This window comes from Sarcophilus harrisii, chromosome 4, assembly GCF_902635505.1.
Source record: "Sarcophilus harrisii chromosome 4, mSarHar1.11, whole genome shotgun sequence".
Taxonomy (NCBI): domain Eukaryota; kingdom Metazoa; phylum Chordata; class Mammalia; order Dasyuromorphia; family Dasyuridae; genus Sarcophilus; species Sarcophilus harrisii.
This window is the reverse complement of record NC_045429.1, coordinates 436,640,752-436,663,671: the sequence shown is the minus strand read 5'-3', so window position 1 is coordinate 436,663,671 and position 22,920 is coordinate 436,640,752. Positions and strand designations below refer to the sequence as shown.

The following is a 22,920-nucleotide window of genomic DNA, read 5'->3' as shown; positions in this document are numbered from 1 at the left end:
CACAGTTTCTGAGGAATCAAACCTGTAGATCACCCAAACATCAAAGGAAAGACTCATGATGAGTGTATCAATGGGTTCCAGCCCAATACTAGTGATGAAATTTACTACTTCCCTGCCCTTTCCCCCCAAAAAAAGTGGAGTTAAAGTTATCACTGAAGAAACTAAGATTCCATCCTGTACCAAATACTTTGGAGGCTTCATTTTAATGGTACATGTAATACAAATAATATTGGGCACTAATATAACAAATGAAGGTTTGAAAAACACTACATGTCTCCCAATTAATCCTTAGAACCACCTTGTGCAGTAGGTATTATTATCATCTTCTTTTTATAGATGAAGAAACAGGCTCAGAAAGGATTAGGTTCACCCAGAGGCAATATTTGTAATTTAGGTCTTCCTGACTCAAAGTTCAGCATTCTATCCACTAGTTAGAAGCAACCAAAATGGCATCGCTCCAATTAGTGTCTGGTACCTGAAATTCGACCTTAGATAACCATTCTTACAGGTTTCTCTACTTTAAATATTGTTGGGAGAGCAATTCATTAAGCTGATTCACATTACGGTGCAAGTGAGTCATAAAATCTGTTTTCCTTTTAATAAAAGGAGCCCTGGATAGAGAAAAGCAGCTTTAGTGTGGGGGAAGTGGCAAGGGTTATGGGGGAAGTGATATGGGCTCTGGACCCATCTGTCAAGGGCCATGACCAAAAGCACTTGTAAGTGTATCAAATATCAGAACTCTACATTATATGATGATAGTCTGTTTCTGAAAGTAGCTGGACCATTGCTATGACAATTCTTTTAAGTAAGCAAAGATGCATCTTTGTCTTTGGATACAAATTAGAGATGTTTCCTTTTTCTGTTCATACTCCTGCTCAAAGGCAAGAATCAATGCCAAAGAACTATAGGTTTTTTTTCTTTAAGATAATTGCACATTTTAATGATATTGCTAAAAGATAAGGCAGTGAAAGTCAAAAAAAAAAAAGTAAGTCATAATAGTTTCCAAAAGGAATGGAAGCTTTTTTTTCTTAGATGTTAATTAACTGGAAGACCTCTACTTCCTTTCCCACCTTGGATCAGATAGGAGAAAACTCAATCAGTTATTTTAGATTCTTTTTCAAAGCCTTAACATTTTTACTAAGAAACCTGGACACCTGAGCTGCAAGCCATCAGGCACCAGGCAGGAGAACACGCCGCCTTGAGCAGCATCCCCATGATGGCTGAACATTTTACAAAATCGCCTGATTCGGCCATCTGTTGACTTGTAGCTAGATTCTGGATTATTGCCATAGAGAGATGAAGTTCTAATCTTATCCATCTAGCCTGGGAGTGTATCCTTAATTACTCCAACTCTCCCAAAGATTTCCCAGAAAAGGATATTTGTCCAAATAAAAAAGCTATGTCCCTGGCAAAGAATGGCTCTGAATCTCCCATCTCACAGTGACCTGCATGAGGCCAGTGAGTGATCCTGAGCCATCACTGCTGCTCTAAGAAGAAAACCAAAGTAGACACGTAGTAGACTCATTCTCATTCTTGTTACAGATATTGTTAACTCTGACTGAATGAACTGATCTCTCTATTTGGTGGAGTACAAAGAACCCTGAATGAGTCAAAAGAACTGAATTCTTCACTCTTATCCAGCTGTGAGACTTCAGGACTGGACTGTGATTTCATTAATTTTGGAAACTATCAAAAGGAGGAAATTTCCTTCCCCTCTCCAGGTTGGCACTAGAGGCCTAGAAGCCTGAGAAGTTAAGTGACTTGTCCAGTATGTATTTCAAAGGTAGGATTTTGACTCGTTTTTTTCTGGGTTTCAAGGTCAAGTTTCTACCCATTAAGTCATTTTGCTTTGATATTGACATTTGAGATACAAAAACAAAATTAAAAACAATCTCTGAAAGGAGAGCCTTTGAAAGGCAAAGCCTATATTCTATAGTGGGGATGTAATATGTAAACAAGTGAGTATATGTGTGATAACTTGAATAAAGTGGATTGAAGAGGCAGAGAAACACAGAGATAGAGAAAAAGAGGAGAGGGAAAGAGAGAAGAGGAAGAAAGAGATAGATAGAGAGACAGAGACAGAGAGACAGAGACAGAGAGAGAGACAGAGAGACAGACAGAGACAGAGAAAGAGAGAGAGAGACAGAGAGACAGAGAGAGAGACAGAGACAGAGAAAGAGAGACAGAGACAGACAGAGATACAGAGAGAGACAGAGACAAAGAGAGAGAGAGAGAGAGAGAGAGAGAGAGAGAGAGAGAGAGAGAGAGAGAGAGAGAGAGAGAGAGAGAAGAGAGAGGCTTCAAGAAAGAGATGACACCTTAGCTGAGCCTTGGAGGAAGGTAAGGATTCTGAGCAATGAAGTCCAGGCATTGAAATAGTCTATACAAAGGTATAGAAATGGGAGAGGAATGTTCTATTTAGAGAGTAGCAAGTGTGCAAATTTGGCCAAAATATAGACTATGTGAAGGAAAATCAGGCAGCTAGGTGATACAGTACATAGAATGCTGGACTCAGAATCAGGAAGAGGGAATAATGAACAGTAAGTCTACAAAAGTAGTCCTGAGGCCCACTCTGAAGGGTTTTAAATCTCAAGCTAAATAATGTGGTTTTTATCCTAGAGGCAAGAGGAAGCCATCAAGGGTTCTTGAGAAGGAGAATGATATGGTTATACCCAGGCTTTAGAAAGATTATTTTGGCAACTATGTGGAAAAGATTAGAAGGACTTAGGAGTCCTGCTCCTTCAAGCTCAGTTTCTTCATCTGTAAAATGAAAAAAAAAATTGGACTACATGATGTCTTAGGTCTCTCCTATCTCTACCATTCTGCATAATTGCATCTGAAATGGGATTATGCTGTTATTTAACCATATTTATCTCCTCAGAAGGAACATTTATAGACTGTATTTCAACACATAGGTGGGCAGTGTTTGTCAACATATTGATTTAAATTCATGAAACCAGTTCCTAAATTGTAGGTGTTATTTATGCAAATAGGACTAAGTATAAATCTAATTCATTACTGTGCAAGAACAGATGGTAGGAGAAAATGTTCTTCAAGTTACTTATTAAATTTGATGATACAGCTCTCTGCATGCTGCTGGCAGTTCTCAACAATATCAAAACTCCCGAGATTTGGTTTCTAGCTAAAAATAAAAGCTCCGAGTTCTCACCTACAACCAATGTACAAGACTTGACAGCAGAGGGAGGTATGCCCCACAAAAGACAGTGTGGCAGAGAAATGCACGGGCTTTTTTAGGGTGAGAGGGCCTAGGTGGGTAATCACCTCTTTCATTTGCTCTTTGTCTTACCTTGGATAAGTCACTTATTCTATGGGCTTCATCGAACCCATCTTTAAAATGAGAGGATTGGACTGGATGGCTTTTAGCATCCCTTCCAGATCAATGATCCTATGATCTAGTTCCATGGGAACTGTTGCTGGACAAGTTTAAGGAATCCAGGGGGTTAAAGCACAAAAGGGGGCCTTTGTGGTTCACTTTTGGGGGAGAGCTGAATACATCTAGGTCCAAAATGGTTCAAATGATGAATCCTGTGTTCCCATTATTTGAATTTACACTGAGCATTTCCATTGGAATTATTTTACATAATCATAACTGTAGGTAGTGTGAATTCTAATCCATACTGCCATTTTAGGGGATTCACTAATTATCTTGATTGGGACCTAACTATATTAGAAGATGTTATCCAAAGAGAATTCTGATAGTATATTGATACGTATAGATTTTTGTCTGTTTTTTAAAGTTGATAGGAATTTTAGTGATCTAGTTAAACTGAATCTCAGAAAAAAACATGATCTGCTTATCCAGGCTTATTTTCATTCAATGCTGTTAGTAATTATTTCTAAAATTATTTTATTTTATAATATAAAACAATTCCATTGCTCAAAAATCAAAGAGCTAGAGCTACAAGGGACTCAGTAGGCATCTAGTCCAAGCCTGTCATTTTATAGATCAGTAAACTGAGGCTCAAGATGGTGAGGAGACTTGCCTATGGTTACATAGGTGGGACTTAAACACAGGATTTTTACTTCTAGGAGTCCAAAATCAATTTTCTTTCCTCTCTTCCATGATGTTTCTATCATCTATGGATTAAATAACACATCTCTCAGATTAATGTTCAAAGTTACCCATAATTTGTCCCTTACCTAGTTAGATATCCTCACATCTCTCTAAAACAAATGCAACAAAACCTTCAATTCTTAACTAGGACAAATTTTTCACTGTTCCATAAAAACTCCATTTTTTCTTTATTTTCTTTTACTCTTTTTTTAACTCTATGTTTAATCTCACATATGCATCTCTTTGCTCCTTCAGTTTCCCCACCTGAAATTTCCTTGTCCCTTCCTCCATTCCAACTATTCAAATCTTGCCCACTCTGGCTTATATATTATCTCTTCCATGATTCCTTTATTGATAGATAGCAAGTTAGGGGTCTTGATACCTGTAGATTAAGTTAGTGTAGTTTGGAGAGCTGAACAACAAACTATCAAGTCAAACTTGATAGTCAAGCTCTAGTTGTATACACAATTCATGTTTCACAGTGGATACAGTCCTGGGTCTTGAGTCAATAGGAACTGAGATCAAATCAGACCTCAGATACTATGTGATCCTTGGCAAATCACTTCACCCTTTTTGCCTCAGTTTGCCTCTGTTGAATGAGCTGGAAAAGGAAATGGCAAACCACTCCAGTATCTCTGACAAGGAAACTCAAATGGGGTCACAAAGAGTCTAACTTACAGGGGTCCTCAAACTACGGCCCCAGACCAGATGCAGCAGCTGAGGACGATTATCCCCCTCACCCAGGGCTATGAAGTTTCTTTATTTAAAGACCCACAAAACAAAGTTTTTGTTTTTACTATAGTCTGGCCCTCCAACAGTCTGAGGGACAGTGAACTGGCCCCCTATTTAAAAAGTTTGAGGACCCCTGGACAACAACAACAACAAAAAAACTGAACAACAAAAGATATTGTAAATTCACTAGTACATGGTATGATAGTAATATCCTGATGACAGAAGGAGGTTAGGACAGCTCCTAACTCCCAAAGGTCATATTCTTCCACAGTCCCAAAACACTGCTCTTTCTGGCACTTCTTAGATAATCAGGGATTTTCCAGCTATATATAAACCAATTGATGGGAATAAATAAGAGGAGTGGTTGTATTCATTTGTTTATGAACATTAGCTGTATGAATATGAATCAGCAGTGTGATTTGGGGCACAGTTCTTATACCATTTGGTTATAAATATGGTCCTTCAAAAGCAAAGAGATTCAGAAACAATATCCTAACAACATCAAAGTATTCTGAATTATCGTTTGGAGCCCTGGCCAGATCTCTCCTCAGCTCCCTGGTATTGTTCCTTCTTCTCCTTCTTTTCTTCCCCAACAGAATGTAAGTTTCTTGAGGACAAGGACAGTTTCATTTAGGGCCTACCAGAGTGTCGCACACAAATGAGGTGTGTGATAAATGTTTATTGAATTGAATTGTTATTGTGCTGTTTCATGAGTATTAAATCTTGTGCCTTTGACAAGATATGTTCCTTGGGGATATAGAAAATATTTTATATTCATCTGTATTCTAGAGAAGAAATAGAGCAGAATAGGGAATCATAAAACATGGGCTCATTTACTGACTCCAATATTTAACTATGTGATCTTAATGAATTCATCTAACCTCTGTGAACCTCAGTTTTTCTAACTGTAAAGTGAGGTCAATAACACTCTTATTACTGAACAATTGAATTTGGAGTCAGAAAATCTTGTGACTTTAGGCAAGTCTTTAAAAGTGCATGGGGGGTCAGTTTCTTCATCTATAAAATGAGAAGTTTGGATTGGACAGCATCAAAGTTTCCCTTGACCTCAAAATCTATTATCCCAAGACCTCAAGGGATTATTGTGAAGAATAAAGTAATTAAGAAAATGAATAGGAAGTTCTCTATGGCCGTAAAGTGCTCTATAAATATAAGCTGGTGTGTTCTTCAGTGCTATTCTTCAGCACACAGATTGAAAGCTAGAAGAACAGAGGACATCAGACAAAGAACCCCTTCACTTTATAGCTGACTTAACTGCTCAAGTTCAGAGAGAGCAGGAGCAGGACTCCAGACCAAATATATTCCCATCATTCAATGCCATCAACATAACTCTTATCAAACCAATAAACAACCATTTCTTTCAAGCTCTTGGCTACTAAGAATATGCTAATCACCATGTCTGATTTGGATAATCTCTACCTTTTTGGGGTTTTTGGTGGAAGAAGATTAGCCATCTTAGAAAACATGTAAAAAAAACTTACCTATAGAAGGGAGTTTCAGGAATTTGGGTTTTCATTTCTTTTGTGACATCTTTCATTGCTTTCAAATAACCAGTTTCTGGTAAGTCTTTTTGGTAATTGGGATTGTTTCTCATCAGGTATTCCCCCAAATAATTAATCGGATCAAATTTTATCTTCTTTTTAGATTGCAAAAGCTTCCTCTTTTCTACTTCCATTAACAATTTTTCAACCCCTGGCATCAGGGTGGGCAACAGTTTCTCAAGTAAATATGCCTGAGTATCCAATGTCATTTTGTTATCATTTAACCATTCATAGGCCAAGTTATCCAAAGGAAACTTTTTATCTATCTTTTTCTCTAGTTCCTTTTGCTGGAGAAACTTATTAATTACATTTTCCTGCATAGCAATGGATCTTGCTTCAATCTTCTCAAAGAAATTGTCCTTCCATGGAAACACGCTTTCTGCCATCTTTGGAGGTCCTTCTATGTCCAAAACCATTTCCTCTAATGTCTTAAATTCAGGAGCATCTGATATTATTGCTTCAGATACTTTTTGAGCAGTAACATTTGGCATCTCTTCCACTTCATCTTCTTGCACATTTTCTTTTGGGAAGAAAACAATAAGTGGGAAATGAGTGGTAAAAATGAAATGTATACAATTGTAAAAGATTGCTCAAGAAAAAAGTTTTTCTACCAAGATAAAAGATCTCATTGAAATTTATTTCCTCCCACTCTTATCTCTCCAGCACTTTCATATTTTCATTAGATAAAACATGGTTCTGTGAACCATTGGAAGTTTTCCACTTGGAAGTATTTTCTTTAATCCATTAGATGGTAAGGTCCTCAGAAACAGAGTCTATTTTTTGCCTCTTTTATATCTTCATCTTTTAGTGTGCTAAGCTATGTATCTGGCATATAGTAGGCATTTAATAAGTGTTTATTGATTGATTGAAAATCAATTCTTTGATTGGCTAAAATTCTCTTTAGCTTCTGTGTTCATAGAAAACCTCTAGAAGGAACCTTAAACTTCAACTAACTCTAATCCCCTCATTTGACAGAAGAGGAATAGACCTTGACTTAACTTGACTCCCAATATATTGATATCATCCCATTGGTAACTTTTTTTAAAATGTGCATTTTTTTCATTTAATAGTATTTTTTCTAATTACATGTAAAAAGAGTTTTCAACATTCATTTTTTGTAAAATTTTGTGTCAGTTTTTTTTCTCCTTCCTTGATTCTCCCCCCAGACGGCAAGCAATCTGATATAGATAATGCATAGTCAAGAAATATATATATTTAACTTAAAATACAATAATAAGTAAATAAAATGAGGAATAATATTATATACAACATCATACATTTAAAATTATAATTGCATAAAATAAAAAGACACATTTAACAAAATAATAATAATAATACTTTCTTTGAACTGATCTATTCTAATCTCTTTTCTATCTATACATTTATTTTATTTCATTGCTTTTAAATAGTTTTATGTGTGGGATGATACCTTTAGTGCTTACCAGCAGGAAGCATTACCCAGTTCCTCTGAATTCCAGTTCCTTCCCTCTGTTAATTATCTTCCATTCATACTGCATATAGCTTGCTTTGTTTATATAAGTTTATATATTGTCTCTCCTCCTCCTTAATTAGATTGTAAACTCCTTGAGGGCTTTTTTTTTTCATCCCCAATGATTAGCACAGATCTTGGTACACAGTAGTTGCTTAATAAATGTTTACTGATTGATCTTGTGTGATTCTTGACTATGTCCTTGCAAGAGAAGGTCCTCCCTAATGTGATTTTTCAGTATAAGAAAATATATGAAGGATGCTTGAATCTGATATCTCGAGGAATTGCTTTCCCCAAAGCAAATGCCAGCTGTGTTTAGTAGATACCTTCTAAACAGGTGTCTGGCGCTCTTAGAGATTAAAGAATCTGCTTAGGGCCATATAGTTAGTAGGTGTTACCATCAGATTTGAACTAGTCAATCCAAATCTGAGCCTAGCATTCCAATCCCAGCATCCCACTTTGGCTATGCAAAATGATTCAGTGGAATATAATTCAGCCACAAGATGACAAAGCTAAGAGGATACAGAGAAACATGGTAAAGCTGGGACAGGAGAAATCACGCAAGGTGCTAGAGTCGATATCTGTCTGATCTTGGGCCAATTAATTTTTCTGGGCCTCAGGTGCTCATCTGCAGGAAGAGACAGGACTAGGTGATATCCAAGGTTTCTTATCACTGAAAATTTATGAGCCAATGTAAAAAAATTTCTTGGGGGGGATGGGAAAACATGGATTGGAGATTTAATTGATATGGGGTACTCTCAGTAAGGAAATTCCTTCTATCAATACAGATTGGTATCTGTTCTGTAATTTACAGAATGAGAGAGTTGGTTGGGACTCTGAAAATTTCAGAGATGTGCTCAGGATAAACTAGGTCTTCATTGGCTGTGCTTTTGGGATGGAGGCTGGAAACCACTGGGGTCCCATCCTGGTTCCCCCAGGCCCCACACTGACTTCTACCTCCTGGGATTAGGTCCCTCTGGATCCTTGAGGCTCAGAGTTCTGGATCCTTTGTGTTATCTCAGGACAATGGTACTGAGACCTTGAAGCCCTTGGGATGGGGGCTCCTTGTCTGTCCTTGTCCTTGTCTGGGGTACAGTACCTCAAAGGAAAATGACCATTCCTGACACATCAAAGGTTCCTTGCAGGTGTTTCCAACCAACCTGAGGCATCTCAGGGGAGCCCTCAATTCTTACTACTACTCCATACCAACCCTTGCTGGCTACAAAGATCTCTGGCCTGGTTCTGGTCACACGAGATGGTTTGTCACTATCCATGTAGGCTTTGGTGGCAGGACTTTTCTTGCTGCCCATGCACTTCTGCTAACTCTCCATGCAATTCTAGGGTATAGGAGATCACTTAATTCTCAGAGGATTTCTTGATCTTTATTTGATTGGGTTTAATATTTAGGGTTTTTTTTTTTTTTACTAGAGTAGATATGTGAAAGCTAGGCTGCTTGCTTCCATTTGGGAAATCATTTGGGCTAAAATTCACCTGAAGAGCTGAAATAGCTCTCAAAGGCCATACAACCAGTGGGCAGTATAGTCAGACCAAGATTCACTAGTCTGGATTCCCTTTCAGTAGTGTCTTCAAGCCTGAAGGGACTTGGGAGTCAATAAGACCTGACTTCAAATCCCATTTTAGATATCTCTGTGTAATCCTGGGCAAGTCACTTAACCTCAATCCAAGTTTTTTTGTAAAATAAAAATTAAAGGTAAAAAAGATATTTAAAGGGTCTCCTAAGCCTCTTATTTTACAGTTGAAGAAACTGGAGTCCCAAGAGGTAAGGAGACATTCCTGAGACAATGTAAAATAATATTTACTAGCCATGTAATGAGGTTATGTTTCCTCATTTGTAAAATGAGAATAAGAATACTTTTACTCCTCCCTCCTCCCATGGCTATTATGAAGAAAGTACTCGGTAAAATTGGTCATTGCTATCTAAAATGATTTTTTATTTTAAAAAATATATGCATATATATGTTACATTATTAGTGAAGTTATGAACTGATTCAACCATTCTGGACAGCAATCTGGAACTATGCCCAAAGGGCCATCAAACCATGTATCCCCTTTGGCCCAGCAGCACCATCACTGGGCCTATAACCCAAAGAGATCATGAAGGAGGGAAAGGGACCCACATGTGCACAAAAGTTAGCGGCAGCCCTTTGTATGGCAGCAGGACTCAGAGTGACATCCCATCTTCTCCTCGCCTCCATCTGTTCCTCCACCAAGGCTGCTCAGCACAATGGTGGCACAGTTTGTAACTGGGTTAGATGCCAGCACCAACTGTGCTCCGAATGTACAGGATTGCAAATGGGTTAGGATCCTTTATCAACCGCAGTAATAAATCAATGTATTATATGCCCAATAGCTTTCATAGCCACCAAAAATAATGATAATGATAATTTTATTAAATTTTAAGATAAAATGAAAGATTTAAATCTTTAAAATATGGATAGTATGCTATATGGAGGGGGAGAGAACAACAACAAAGAAATCCAAAGCCTTTCTCCCCACAATCATTATTGCCATCTGGCCATAGAAAGCAGCTTTTGATAAGACATGCATTCCAGTTACTTTCTTGATGCTGTTGTTCACAATTCATTTCTAAGGACGTATGCAGCTATTTTTCTTCCTAAAGGATAAGAAATGGAGAAGCCATCTATATTTGGCTTTGCAAATCACAATATGATTTTGTGGGTGGTGACCTTACTTCCTAATTATAGTTTTTCTGGGCTAATCTTCGAAGTAATTGGCAACTTTCGATCAAATAAATATACTGGATGCCAGTGGTAAGTATGTTGATGAGGAACTTGTCCAGAATAACAACAGTTTGCCAAAATAATATTATTATCTCTTAATGAAGCCCAATATTGTTGTTGTTCAGTTGTTTCAATCAGATCTGCCTCTTTATGACCCCATTTGAAATTTTCTTGGCAAAGATACAAGAGCAGTTTGTTATTTCCTTCTTCAGATCCTTCTGCAAGTGAGGAAACTAAGGCAAATAGAGTTAATAGTGACTTGCTGAGAGTCACAGAGCTAGTAAGTGTCTGAGGCCAGATTTGTACTAGGGAAGATGAGTCTTCCTAACCTCAAGCCTGGCACTCTATCCATTGTACCACCTAACTATCCTCAGAGTCCAAGATTGTAATCGTTTTTTCCTAGTGTCAAATCACATTGCTAAATCATATGGTGCTTTAATCATTGGGAACCCCAGATCTTTTTCAGAACAACTGCTATTTATTCATGTCTCTAGCCAATTAATGGATACTCTTGTCATTTCTAGTTCTTTGCTATAACAAAAAGAATTGCTACAAATATTTTTGTACTTAAGATTCCTTTTCTTTGATCTATTGGAATTGAAAATTCTTTGAGCACTCTGAATTTGTTCTAGGTAGTATCATTCTCCTTAATCCTACCAAAGAAAGATAGAAAACAGGAATGGGATCTTTCATAGACTATGGCTAAGGACTTTTTTTTAGTAAACTTTTTAAAAATCCCTACGATGTGCCAGATTAATATCCAATTAATTACCAATTATTACAATTATAATTAATACCAAGCATTTGGAATACAAAGACAAGAAAAGGACATTCCCTGCTCTTGAGAGGCTCACAATCTAAAACAGGAAAACCATGCAACCAACTGTATATAAATAAGGTATATAATGGATAAATTGGAGATAATCTTAGAAATGAACCACTAGAATTAAGAGGGATCATGAAAGGCTTCCTTAGAAGGTAGGATTTTAGTTGGGCCTTGAAGGAAGCTGGAAAAGCCAGGAGGCAGACATATGGAAGGAGAGAATTCTAATCATGGTGGCCAATCAGTAAAAATATCCAGGAACAGGAGATGAAGGGTCCTTTGTAAGGACCAGCAAGGAAATTAGTGTGAGTAGATCACCATTTATATGATAGGGAGGGGGAAGAGTGACTATATAAGTCACTCTTATATAAGAAAATATAAGAAAAATGAAAGAAGGAGGAAGGTTATGATGAGTTTTGAATGCCAAACTGAGGATTTTCTGTTTGATTCTATTTGAGCCACTAGAGATGATTATAGAGGAAAGTGACATAGTCAAATCTGAGTTTTGGGAAGATCACTCTGATAGTATAAATAAGATAATTAAATTAATTGGCAAGGGTGAGATCACTAATTGAAGTTGTTGTTTGTCCTTCTTCTGGAAGAGGACCATGATCTCAGGGAAGTGATGTTGTGACATGCAAGTAAATTGGATTTAAGTGAGGGAGGCTGTGCAAGATCACCTGCCTCACTTTCCCCTCAAGAGCCTTCTGGAGCCAGTGGCAAGATATAGATCAAGATGACTGGAGATGACCCTGGATGCAGTGGGAGACCTTGGTCTTTCTAAGCTAAAGTCTTTACCAGATCTCAATTTGATTGAAACCATACTCATAGTGAAGTAGTATAAAGGAAAAAGGAAAGAGAATCCAGGACAGAACCTTCTGTCATACCTACAATTAATAAGCATGATGTGAATGAGGATCCAGCAAAGATGGAGAAGGAACAAAACCAAAGAGAGAGAAGGGGGTGTCCTGAAAACCTAGAGAGAGGAGAGACACACAGAAAAGGCTGATCAGCAGTGTCAAAGGCTTCAGAGAGATGGTCAAGGAGAATGAGGACTGGGGAAAGGCCATTGGATCTGGCAGCTACAATCATTGGTAACTTTGGAAAGAGTAATTTGGTGGAATGTAAGGTCATTCTTTCCATGGTACAAGATCCAACCAGGACCAGAAATTTGGGACATCAACAGATTGTAGATTATGAATTGGATGAAATCTTAGGGAATATAATGCAAATACTAGATGATGACCAGTTCTGATGGACCTGGCCATCCTCAGCAATGAGATCAACCAAATCATTTCCAATGGAGCAGTAATGAACTGAACCAGTTACGCCCAGAGAAAGAACGCTGGGAGATGACTAAAAACCATTACATTGAATTCCCAATCCCTATATTTATGCCCACCTGCATTTTTGATTTCCTTCACAAGCTAATTGTACAATATTTCAGAGTCTGATTCTTTTTGTACAGCAAAATAACGGTTTGGTCATGAATACTTATTGTGTATCTATTTATATTTTAATATATTTAACATCTACTGGTCATCCTGCCATCTGGGGGAAAGGGTGGGGAGTAAGAGGGGAAAAATTGGAACAAGAGGTTTGGCAATTGTCAATGCTGTAAAGTTACCCATACATATAACCTGTAAATAAAAGGATATTAAATAAAAAAAAAGAATATAATGCAAAGAGAAAGTCAACGTCCAGAGAGCTGTGAACTGGGATGGGAGGATGATTCTGGAAATGGGGTTATTCAAAGAGCGAATGAAGTGATGAGATCAGGTGATTAGGAAGAGAGACACCAAGTCAGGACCTCCAGGTTCTGGATCTTACATAATTCATTACATTTCCCAAATGATTTTGTAAGGATTCTGCTGTTTCTCTCAGCAGGCCCTGGCTTCTAGCTTCATTTAAATTAGTTGCAGAAAAACAAGAGGAAAAGCATAGGTAGTAGTTAGAGAGCCAAATTTGGGATTTGATATCCATTAAATAATCCTTGGCTCATTTCTGACACTATTCTTATTCAGATCACTCTTGTGTTTATCCTCAGTGTAATATTTTCCCCCCAACCTAACACACACATACACACACAATTTCCATCATTTGTATTTATTTTTTTGAAAATCTGAGCTCATTAGAAAGCTTCCTGTGTATCTTTAAATGTCACCATATTTTCTTCAAATGATCTTGGGATCATTCATAATTTTCTACTTCTACTCTTGAGAGCCTTCTATTCCATTTGATCTATCTTTTCTTTTAAAGTTGAATGCTCTATGTATATATACAAAGATATATTTGTGTGTATATGCTATGCACACACACACACACACACACACATATATATATATATATATGTTTTTTAACCACAAAACTTTTTGAAATCAATCTTTCTAAAGTCTCACACACATAAAAGTTTGCCCCTTTGGGAATTACAATCCCTTCTTTGGGATTTACAATCACAAAATGACATGGTCACAATCTCCCAAATTATCTGTCATTTTCATCTCATTAATCAGTTCTTTCTTGTTAAGTCAGGGTTGTAGCTCCTTTCATTAATTCTTATATCTTCTTACAGATGAAATTGTTAGCAAACTCAACAAAAACATAAGTTCTATTTTTATAAGAAAGAGATCTCTAGTAAGTGTCTGGATGATTGAAGTCTCTACCCCTCACAACTGTATATTGACAGTGTTGTCATCTGCATTAGGAACCTATCATCCTTTCCCTCCATCTGGCCAAGCAGGCTCTAGTAAATATTCATTACTCCATCAGTTTTTTTCTCTTCTCTGATTCTGACTCAAATGACTCACATTGTTTTCTTTTCCTTCTGGTTTCTGGATTTCCATAGATCTTTTTGGTATATAGCATTTTTCTGTTCTTGAAGAGGACCATCATATCGGATGACTTGCCAATGAGTTGGATTTAAGTGAGTGAATCTGTGTAAAGTCACCAGCCTCACTTTTTCCCTGGAGTCATCTGTGGGAGTCCTTGGGCAGCTTAAGCTAAGGTCTTTCTCAGGTCTGGCTGAAGCAACACCCATTCAGTGTTAAAAGCTAGGGAAGCAGTCCTATTCTACTCTCTAACTAAATGACTCAGTGAATAGAGCCCTGGACTTGGACTCAGAAAGATCTGAGTTCAAATAGGTCCCAGACACTTACTAGCTGTGTGACTTTGGACAAGACATTTAACTTCTGTATTCCTTAATGCACCGGAGAAGGAAATGGCGAACCATTTCAGCATCTTTGTCAAGACTACCCCTGCGCAGTATAGAGCCCAACAATTCTACCACCCCTTTGTTTATTTTAAATAAAATAGACTGTGGCTTTCAAACAGTGAGTTTCATCCAGCCAAATCTTGGCCTAGCAACCTAAAGGGTCATTGAGAAGGAACGTTTTTTCTAGACAAAGCAATGTGTATTTCTAGGCTATCTGTGCACCCTAGTCATCAGATGGAGCTTGCTATGATGCAGGAAGTGGGCAAAGCCTGGATGATAATGATGGATGCTGGTGGATTGATGGGACATACCAACACTGCACAGTGTTCCTTTGTAAATACCGAAAACACTTTACAAACAAGATCATCTTTTACTCAGTCCTACCAAAAGGGGAGAGGTATGGGAGAGAGAAGCAAACTATGAAGAGAAGTAAACTTTTCAGTGCACCAGGTTTTAGATTATGATCAAGAATACCTTGTTTTATGTGTTAACACTAGTAAACAACTATGACAGTGTCAACACTCAAAATGTCAGAATTGTGGAATACAACAAGCTGCTATGGTCATTGTAAAGATATAGTAACACATTTCTTATCCAGCTCAGTTTGGAAATGAGGCATTTCGGTTATATCAATTCAACAAGCAGTTGTTAATCACCTATTATTGATAAGATAGGTACTAGAGAGACAAAGGAAAAAACTCTCAAGGAACTTATGTTTTATTGGGGGAAAACAGCATGTATTAGAAAATTAAATATAAATAAAGTAGTTTTCACAGGAAGGGCACACGTCTGTTACAAAGGACAATTTGTTAACAATAGAATAGGACCCACAGAGCACCATAGAATGGTAAGAATAATAGAATTTCATAGGAAGAGATTGTGGCAAACATGGATGGGTGTAAAGGAATGGGGGAAAGAGTATTGACAGCAGAAGACTCAGAATCATAGAGATGCTGAATGAAGCCACAGGAGAGGATATTGTCACTCTAGTTATAGAAAAAATAATAATATGGATTTGATTATCAAATATCAAATAAGCTTGGTTATTAACACTGCTTTTTTAAAAAGGTGATACTAAACTTGTAGATGAGGGAAATATGGCGAATATTATTTGCATATATTTTAGCAAAACTTTTGATAGAGTCTCTCATATTATTCTCATGGAGAAGATAAAGGTGAACTAGAAGATAATCTAATCAGTTGGAATCAGGAGTGATTGGATAGTGGCTATAGTTACAAAGTTAACTATGATTAATGGTTCAATGTCAATATGACTAGAGGCTCCAATGGAGTACCCCAGAGATCTGTTCTTGACCTTCTGTTACTGACCATTTTTACCAATATCTTACAAAAAGATGTAGATGATATGCTCATCAAATCTGCAGATGGCATCAAGAGCAGAAATAGTCAACACACTGGATGACAGTCAGGATCCAATAGGATACTGATGGGCCAAAGCAGAGATGTCAAACACTAGGTCAGCAGGTCACATATAGCCCACCATAGCTCAGTACAGGACTGAACCAGATTAAAATGTAATTGGGGAATATTAAATAAATAAAAAACAAATAATAAATAAATAAAATAAACATAATGTTAACTTGTAATTTTCTAAGGAACTTCCACAGAGTTTTATTTCTATTTTAATTTGATACCATTGGGATAGAACATCAAGCTAAATCTAATTAAGTAAAAATTAATAGGGATAAATGTAAAGTCTTATACTTAGGTACAAAAAATCAACTTCACAAATATGAGATTAAGAGAAGCATGATTTGACATTAGTGATTCTGGAAAAGATTTTGAGATTTTGAGGGGTTGAAAGCCTGATGTAAGTCAGCTGTGTGGTTTGGCGGCCAAAAAATTCAATCTTAGGCTACATGAAGATAGGAAGTAATAGATCTGCCATTCTGTGCCCTCCTCCAACCTTAGCTGAAGTATTGTGTTCAGCTCTAAGCATCACAGTAGAAGGGTATGGCTTAGTTGTGAGGTGTTCAGAGAAGGGCATTTAAGACCAAGAAATACTTTAAGATCTCAGGAGTCAAGACCTTCATGACTTATGAGGATTATGAAAGAACTGGGGATGTTCCTGAAGAAGACTCTGGAGGAATGTGCAGGCTTTCTTCAAATATTTAAAGGGCTGCAGTATCAAGCAAGGGTGTGTATTTGGCAGACCAGAAGCAAAAGGTAGGAATTGCCAAGAGGTAAATTTAGGCTTGATATCAGGAATTTCCTAACAGTTATTACCATCCGGAAAATAGAATGTATGTCTCAAGAGGCAATGAATTCTCTATCTTGGGAAGGCTCCAAGTAGAAACTGGACAACTTCTTGGATGTGTGATAGAGGGAATCCATTACTTGTATGGATTTACTGAGATGGCCAATGAAGCGCCATTTGACGCTCAAATTCTGCCATTCTATAGTGATGTCATATGGCTACGAGTCATGGAATTTGTAATATTTGAAAAATCAATATTGGTACAGGAAGCCATGTGGCACAAGGCACAATACATGCTGGATTTGGAATCAGACAATGTTGTTTCAAAGCAGGCTTTGCTTCTTACATCCTGAGTGATCTTGGGCAAGTCACTAAATTTGTGGGCTTCAGTTTTACCATCTGTAAAATGGGGGTGGGGGACTTTTGAAATAAATGACTTCCAAAATCCCTTCTCATTCTAAATCTATTATCTCTGACATACACACATGGATTACCAATTTTCAAAGAAAAATCATTTTAAATTCTCAAGCTACATTGAGCATAATTTTATCTTTAATGATTCAGAAGGTACTTAACAACCTTGCAGATCCTCAGGGCCATCATTATAAATATCGATTATTTTTTAACTAAAAATGTTCAGAAGTATTGGATGATTGAGAATATGAATTAATAAAATGTTGCAGTTTATCATGGCTCACAATTATCCAGACAAAAAAGACTTTGGAGGTATGTTTATGTTTTTAAAGATAATCGTTTCCTCAATAATGAACAAAACTTGTCTGACTTGGAATTTAAACGAGGTTTCAGTTCATGTTTGTTTGTCTCTTTAACAGAGCCTACACTGACCAGTTAGTTGGCTTTTGTGTGCTGAGAAAGGGCATTTGGGTGTGGTGTAACCATAATAGATTCAGGACTTCCTGCCCTCAAAATCTTTTGCTTCTGGGATTTGGGGGCTGAATGAGATGAGAAACTAAGCATCTGGGGACAGACTTTTATATACAGGCTCACTTGAAAACCATTTTAAAGTAATAATAAGAAGACATTAAAGACAGTGGGTCTGTATCTAAAAGCTTGTATGGTTTTGGGGTGCAAAGATAAAAAGGCCCTGTTCCAGTTGAACTGTCCTTTCTGATAGCTGCTACCTGGAACCTGGTTCTAGGAGTCAAAAGGCCTAGGAACACACCTTTAAAAAAATTATTTTGTATGCAGAATGGCCCAAATTGTCAGAGGGCAAAATGTTTATGTGCCTCTTTCCAGGGCAAGTTCTTATCCTCTCCAACACCATTTGGTTTATATAACAGTTCAAATCCTGCTTTCTATAGGAGGCCCTTCCCAGCCCCTCCGCTGGGAGGACCTTCCCTGAGACTACTTTTCACCCCATTGTATTTATCTAGTGTTTTATACAACTTGTCTTTCCCTTTAGGATGGAAGGCAGGGGTATTCTGGCCTTTCTCTCTGTCTCAGCTCTTAAACAGGGCCCGTGATACGAGGTGACTTAGTGGAGAAGTGTTGGATTTAGGAGAGAGGAAGAAATGAATTTGAATTCCCTCAAAGACACTTATTTGCTGGATTAATTCTAAACAGTCAAGTGGGACCTAAAAGCAGCTATTTGGCAGAGTGGATAGAGCATTGGGCCTGGGGTCATGGATTCAAATAACACCTAGCTGTGACCCTGGGCAAGTCACTTAACCCTGTGTGCCTCAGTTTCTTCACCTGCCAAGTGAACTAAAGAAGGAAATGGTCAACCACTGCAGTATCCTTGCCAAGAAAATCCCAAAATGGGGTCACAAAGAGTCAGACATGATTATAAAATGACTGACTGAGAAGAACAATTCTAAGCAAGTTCCTTAAACTCCATTTGCCTCAATTTCCTTGCCTGTAAAATGCACCTACCTGCCAGGGTCATTGTAAGAAGCAAATGTGATAATATACACAAAGTACTTTGCAAACTTTAAGATATCTGGTAAACTCCAGCTGTTATTATTATGAGTGTGCCATGAGTACTTAATAAATGCTTGTTGACTCTTGTTATTAACGGGCTACAAGTTTTCTATGGGGGCTTCTTTCCAGATGCCTTCTAAGGTACCTTCTCCCCCACACTCACTGTTGCTATTCTTCTGTGTAGCCAGTGGACAAAGAATCAATTTTATTCATCTCTCTAAGTCTAACAAATCCTTCTTCCTTCCCCCTCTCTCCCCCTTCCCTCCCCAGCCCCACACAGGGCAGACCTTTTCTTCCCACTTCCTACTTCCAGGGCAGAACTGGAGATAAGCAGCAATTTAGTGTATAACCATCTGTCCTTGGTGCTTTAGCAAACTCACCCATGAAGCAGTGTGTGTGCTCAGTCTGGGATGCCGGCAGCCGCTTCTCTAGTGTGTTTTGACTGCAGGTTGCTAAGCAATAATCTCAGGGCTTGATTTGGCCCTTCGTCCCAGCTCCCCAGTCCCTATTAATTTGCTTCTTCTAGAAAGGGAGGGAGATCTAGTGTTTGTAAGTAATAATGGCCAACCTTTAAAAGGAGCTTTAGAGAAGGCAAAAAGCCTTTTACAAATATGTTAGTTAATCCTTACAACAAGCTGGTAAGGCAGGCAGGCACTATTACTGTCCCTATTTTACAGATGAGGAAACTGAGGTTGAGATAGAGTAAACCTGCTGCCCAAAGTCTGAGACAGGATTTGAACAGCAATCTTCCTGACGCTGCCTCAGTTGCTCTGTCCAGGGTACCACCTAGCCCTTCAGAATCATTGACTTGGCAAGGGCCCCCAACTAATATGGATTGGGGATGGTCTTTCTAACTGTAGCCATCTTTCTAGTCACTTTATCTCTCTCCAGGATAATTCTGGGGTTATAGATATTGACTTCTGGAATGCTTTCGAGAGAATGATCAAGAGCTCAGGAGAGATTCTTCTTTGGAACCCAGAGGCTCTGGACAGATCAGCCCCTGTCTGACACTTGGTTCTCAGTTCATGGTTAGGGCTAAGCTGACAGTGTCCTAGCCCAACGTAATCCAAGGGGCGATAAATAAAAATTAGCTACAGCTGGTGCCACAAGAGGCCTCAGCAGGTGTTTCCTTTCCCAAGGAGTCATACAGCTTTGATGAAGCTAGTGGTTCGTCTAAAATACTATCTAAAACCAACACAGAAGAGCTACTCAAAGAATTGAGAGCTGTACCCTCAGACAACCCTGGGGAAGTCAGCTGGGCCCCTTTGGCATGAGGATTTCCCAACCTTGAGACTTGGTGTGGCAATGCTGAGGAGAGAGGAAGTCTCAAACGGAACCTTGGGGAGCTCTGAGCTGGGCCTTTTGCTGGTTAACATTGTTATTAGTGACTTGAATAAAAGAATAAATAACACGTGTATTTCTACATGTTTACCATGTATTAGACTGCCTGCCATCTAAGGGAGGGCATGGGGGGGTTGGAATACGGGATTTTGCAAGGGCTGATGTTGAAGAATTGTCCACGCATTATGTTTTGAAAAGTGAAAAGCTTTAATAAAGAAAAAAAAAAGAATGTCATTCCTGAAAATAACACAAGGTTGGGAGGATAGCTAACACATGGGAGAGTGCAGTTGGAGTTCAAAAAGATTCTGACTTGCTAGAAAACTGGGCAGACTCTAGTAAGACAAAGTTCACAAAAGATAAATGTAAAGTCTTACATTTTGGTTTAAAAGGTCAATCTTGGAAATATAGAGTAGGGGAGGGTGGTTAGCCAGTCCCTTGCCTGAAAAGGATCTGGGGGTTTCAGTGGACTGCAAGCCCAATAGGAATCAGAAGTGTGATATGACAGCCAAGAAAGCAAATTTTATATGTTTCATATACATCTTTTTCTCTTCTTCTTTATATATAAAAATATCTATGTTTGTTGGTGTTTGCCAAGTTTATAATGATAAAAAAAAGAAAATCTAATTTAATAAAATTAGGACAAAGAAAAAAAGAGTTAATAAGATCTAGGACTTCATTAAGAGAAGTATATTTTCCAAGAATAAGGAGGATATTGTGCTGCATTGCCTTGTACCCTTATCAAACTACCTCTGAAGCATTGGGTTCAAATCTAGTCATCCTGGCTTAAGGCGGGCATTAGTAAACTGGACAATATTCAGAGTCCAACTAGAATAGAGAAAGGTCTTCAGTCCATGTCATATGAGAACTGTTTGAAATAACTAGCAATGTTTAATCCGGAGAAGGGAAGATTAAGTGGGTCTATGGCAGCTATTTTTAAGTATCTGAAGGATTGTTTTGTGAAGAGAAAGGATCTGTTCTATGTGGCCTCAGGAGGAAGAACAGAGGGGTAGAAGTCACAGAAAGTAAATTTAGGCTCCATATCAGGAATAACTTCCTAACAATTAGAGCTATACAAAGGTAGCCTGGCAGCCCTTTTTGTAGTGGCTAAAAACTGGAAATTGAATGGATGTCCATCAGTTGGAGAATGGTTGAATAAATTGTGGTATATGAAAATTATGGAATATTACTGTTCTGTAAGAAATGACCAACAGGATAATTTCAGAAAGGCCTGGAGAGACTTACATGAACTGATGCTGAGTGAAATGAGCAGGACCAGGAGATCATTATATACTTCAACAACAATACTATATGATGACCAGTTCTGATGGACCAGGCCATCCTCAGCAACGAGATCAACCAAATCATTTCTAATGGAGCAGTAATGAACTGAACTAGCTATGCCCAGAAAAAGAACTCTGGGAGATGACTAAAAACCATTACATTGAATTCCCAATCCCTATATTTATGCACACCTGCATTTTTGATTTCCTTCACAAGCTAATTGTATAATATTTCAGAGTCTGATTCTTTTCTACAGCAAAATAACGTTTTGGTCAGGTATACTTTTTGTGTATCTAATTTATATTTTAATATATTTAACATCTACTGGTCATCCTGCCATCTAGGGAGGGTGGGGGGTAAGAGGTGAAAAATTGGAACAAGAGGTTTGGCAATTGTTAATGCTGTAAAGTTACCCATGTATATATCCTGTAAATAAAAGGCTATTAAATAAAAAAAAAAAAATGTTGTTTTACATGTAAATAGGGAAAATAAATTATTAAAATTCAAATAAATTAAAAAAAACAAAAACAAAAAAACAAAAAAACAAAGGTAGCCTGGGCCACTCTAGGAGGTGTATTGGATTCTGAAGGGGCTTCTTGGTCCTACGGACTCAAATCTCTCCTTGCTCCACTCCATCCTCCACATAGTTGCCAAATCAAAATTCCTATAAGTCTGATCATGTTCTTCTTTTACTCAGTAAATTTTATTCAGTTGTTTTTAGTCATGTCTGACTCCTGACCCCTTTTGAATGAATTATTTTTCTTGACAAAGATACTGCAATGATTTGCCATTTCCTTCTCTAGCTCATTGAACAGATGAGGAAACTGAGGCAAACAGTTAAGTGACTTGTTGTTTAGTGTCATATAGCTGACAAGTATCTATTTTCAGATTTGAATTCAGATCCTCTGAACTCCAAGCTTAATACTCTATCCATTGGGTCACCTAGCTGTCCCAGTAAAATCTAGTGACTCCTCTGCTTGGCATTCAAAGCTCTCTATAACCTGGTCCCTTCCTATCTTCTTTTCAGTCTTCTTACACATTATCTCATTCTACACACTATAATCTCATTGTACTGGCTTGTTTGTTGTTCCTCAAACATAACATTCCATTTTCCATTTCCACCCTTTTGCATTAATTATCCCCATGCCTGAAATGCTCTCCCTCCTTATATTTATCTCCTGGAATCCAACTCTCCTTTCTTTTAAGAATCAACTCAAGCACCTGGTTCCTCCTAGCTGCTTACGCCTGTTTTTCAAAAGTCACGTTTTATCTACCTTGTATGTACCAGATATACTTAGGTGTTTACATGTTGTCTTCCCTTAGAAAGTAAACTCTTTGAGGGCAGAGATGTTTTTGCATGTCTTTGTTTCTCTCAGCACAGTGCCTGACACACATAGCAGGAGTGTAACAGATGCTTGTTGATTGGCTATTTGATTGATTAATGGGTTTCCTCTTCTTTTGAGGTTTTCAAGCCTAGACTGGATGACC

The 22,920-nt window shown here is 37.9% G+C and overlaps 1 protein-coding gene across 2 annotated transcripts in view; it reads right to left on the bottom strand.

Annotated features, from left to right (window-relative positions):
* The window catches only part of EFCAB5 (EF-hand calcium binding domain 5), a 139,632-nt gene that overhangs the window by 102,631 nt on the left and 14,081 nt on the right, over window positions 1-22,920 (bottom strand). For both annotated transcript variants that reach the window (XM_031967730.1, XM_031967729.1), the window contains exon 4: window positions 6,307-6,886. In XM_031967730.1, the coding sequence (XP_031823590.1) occupies window positions 6,307-6,886 (580 nt within the window). The remainder of the gene's footprint in view (window positions 1-6,306; window positions 6,887-22,920) is intronic.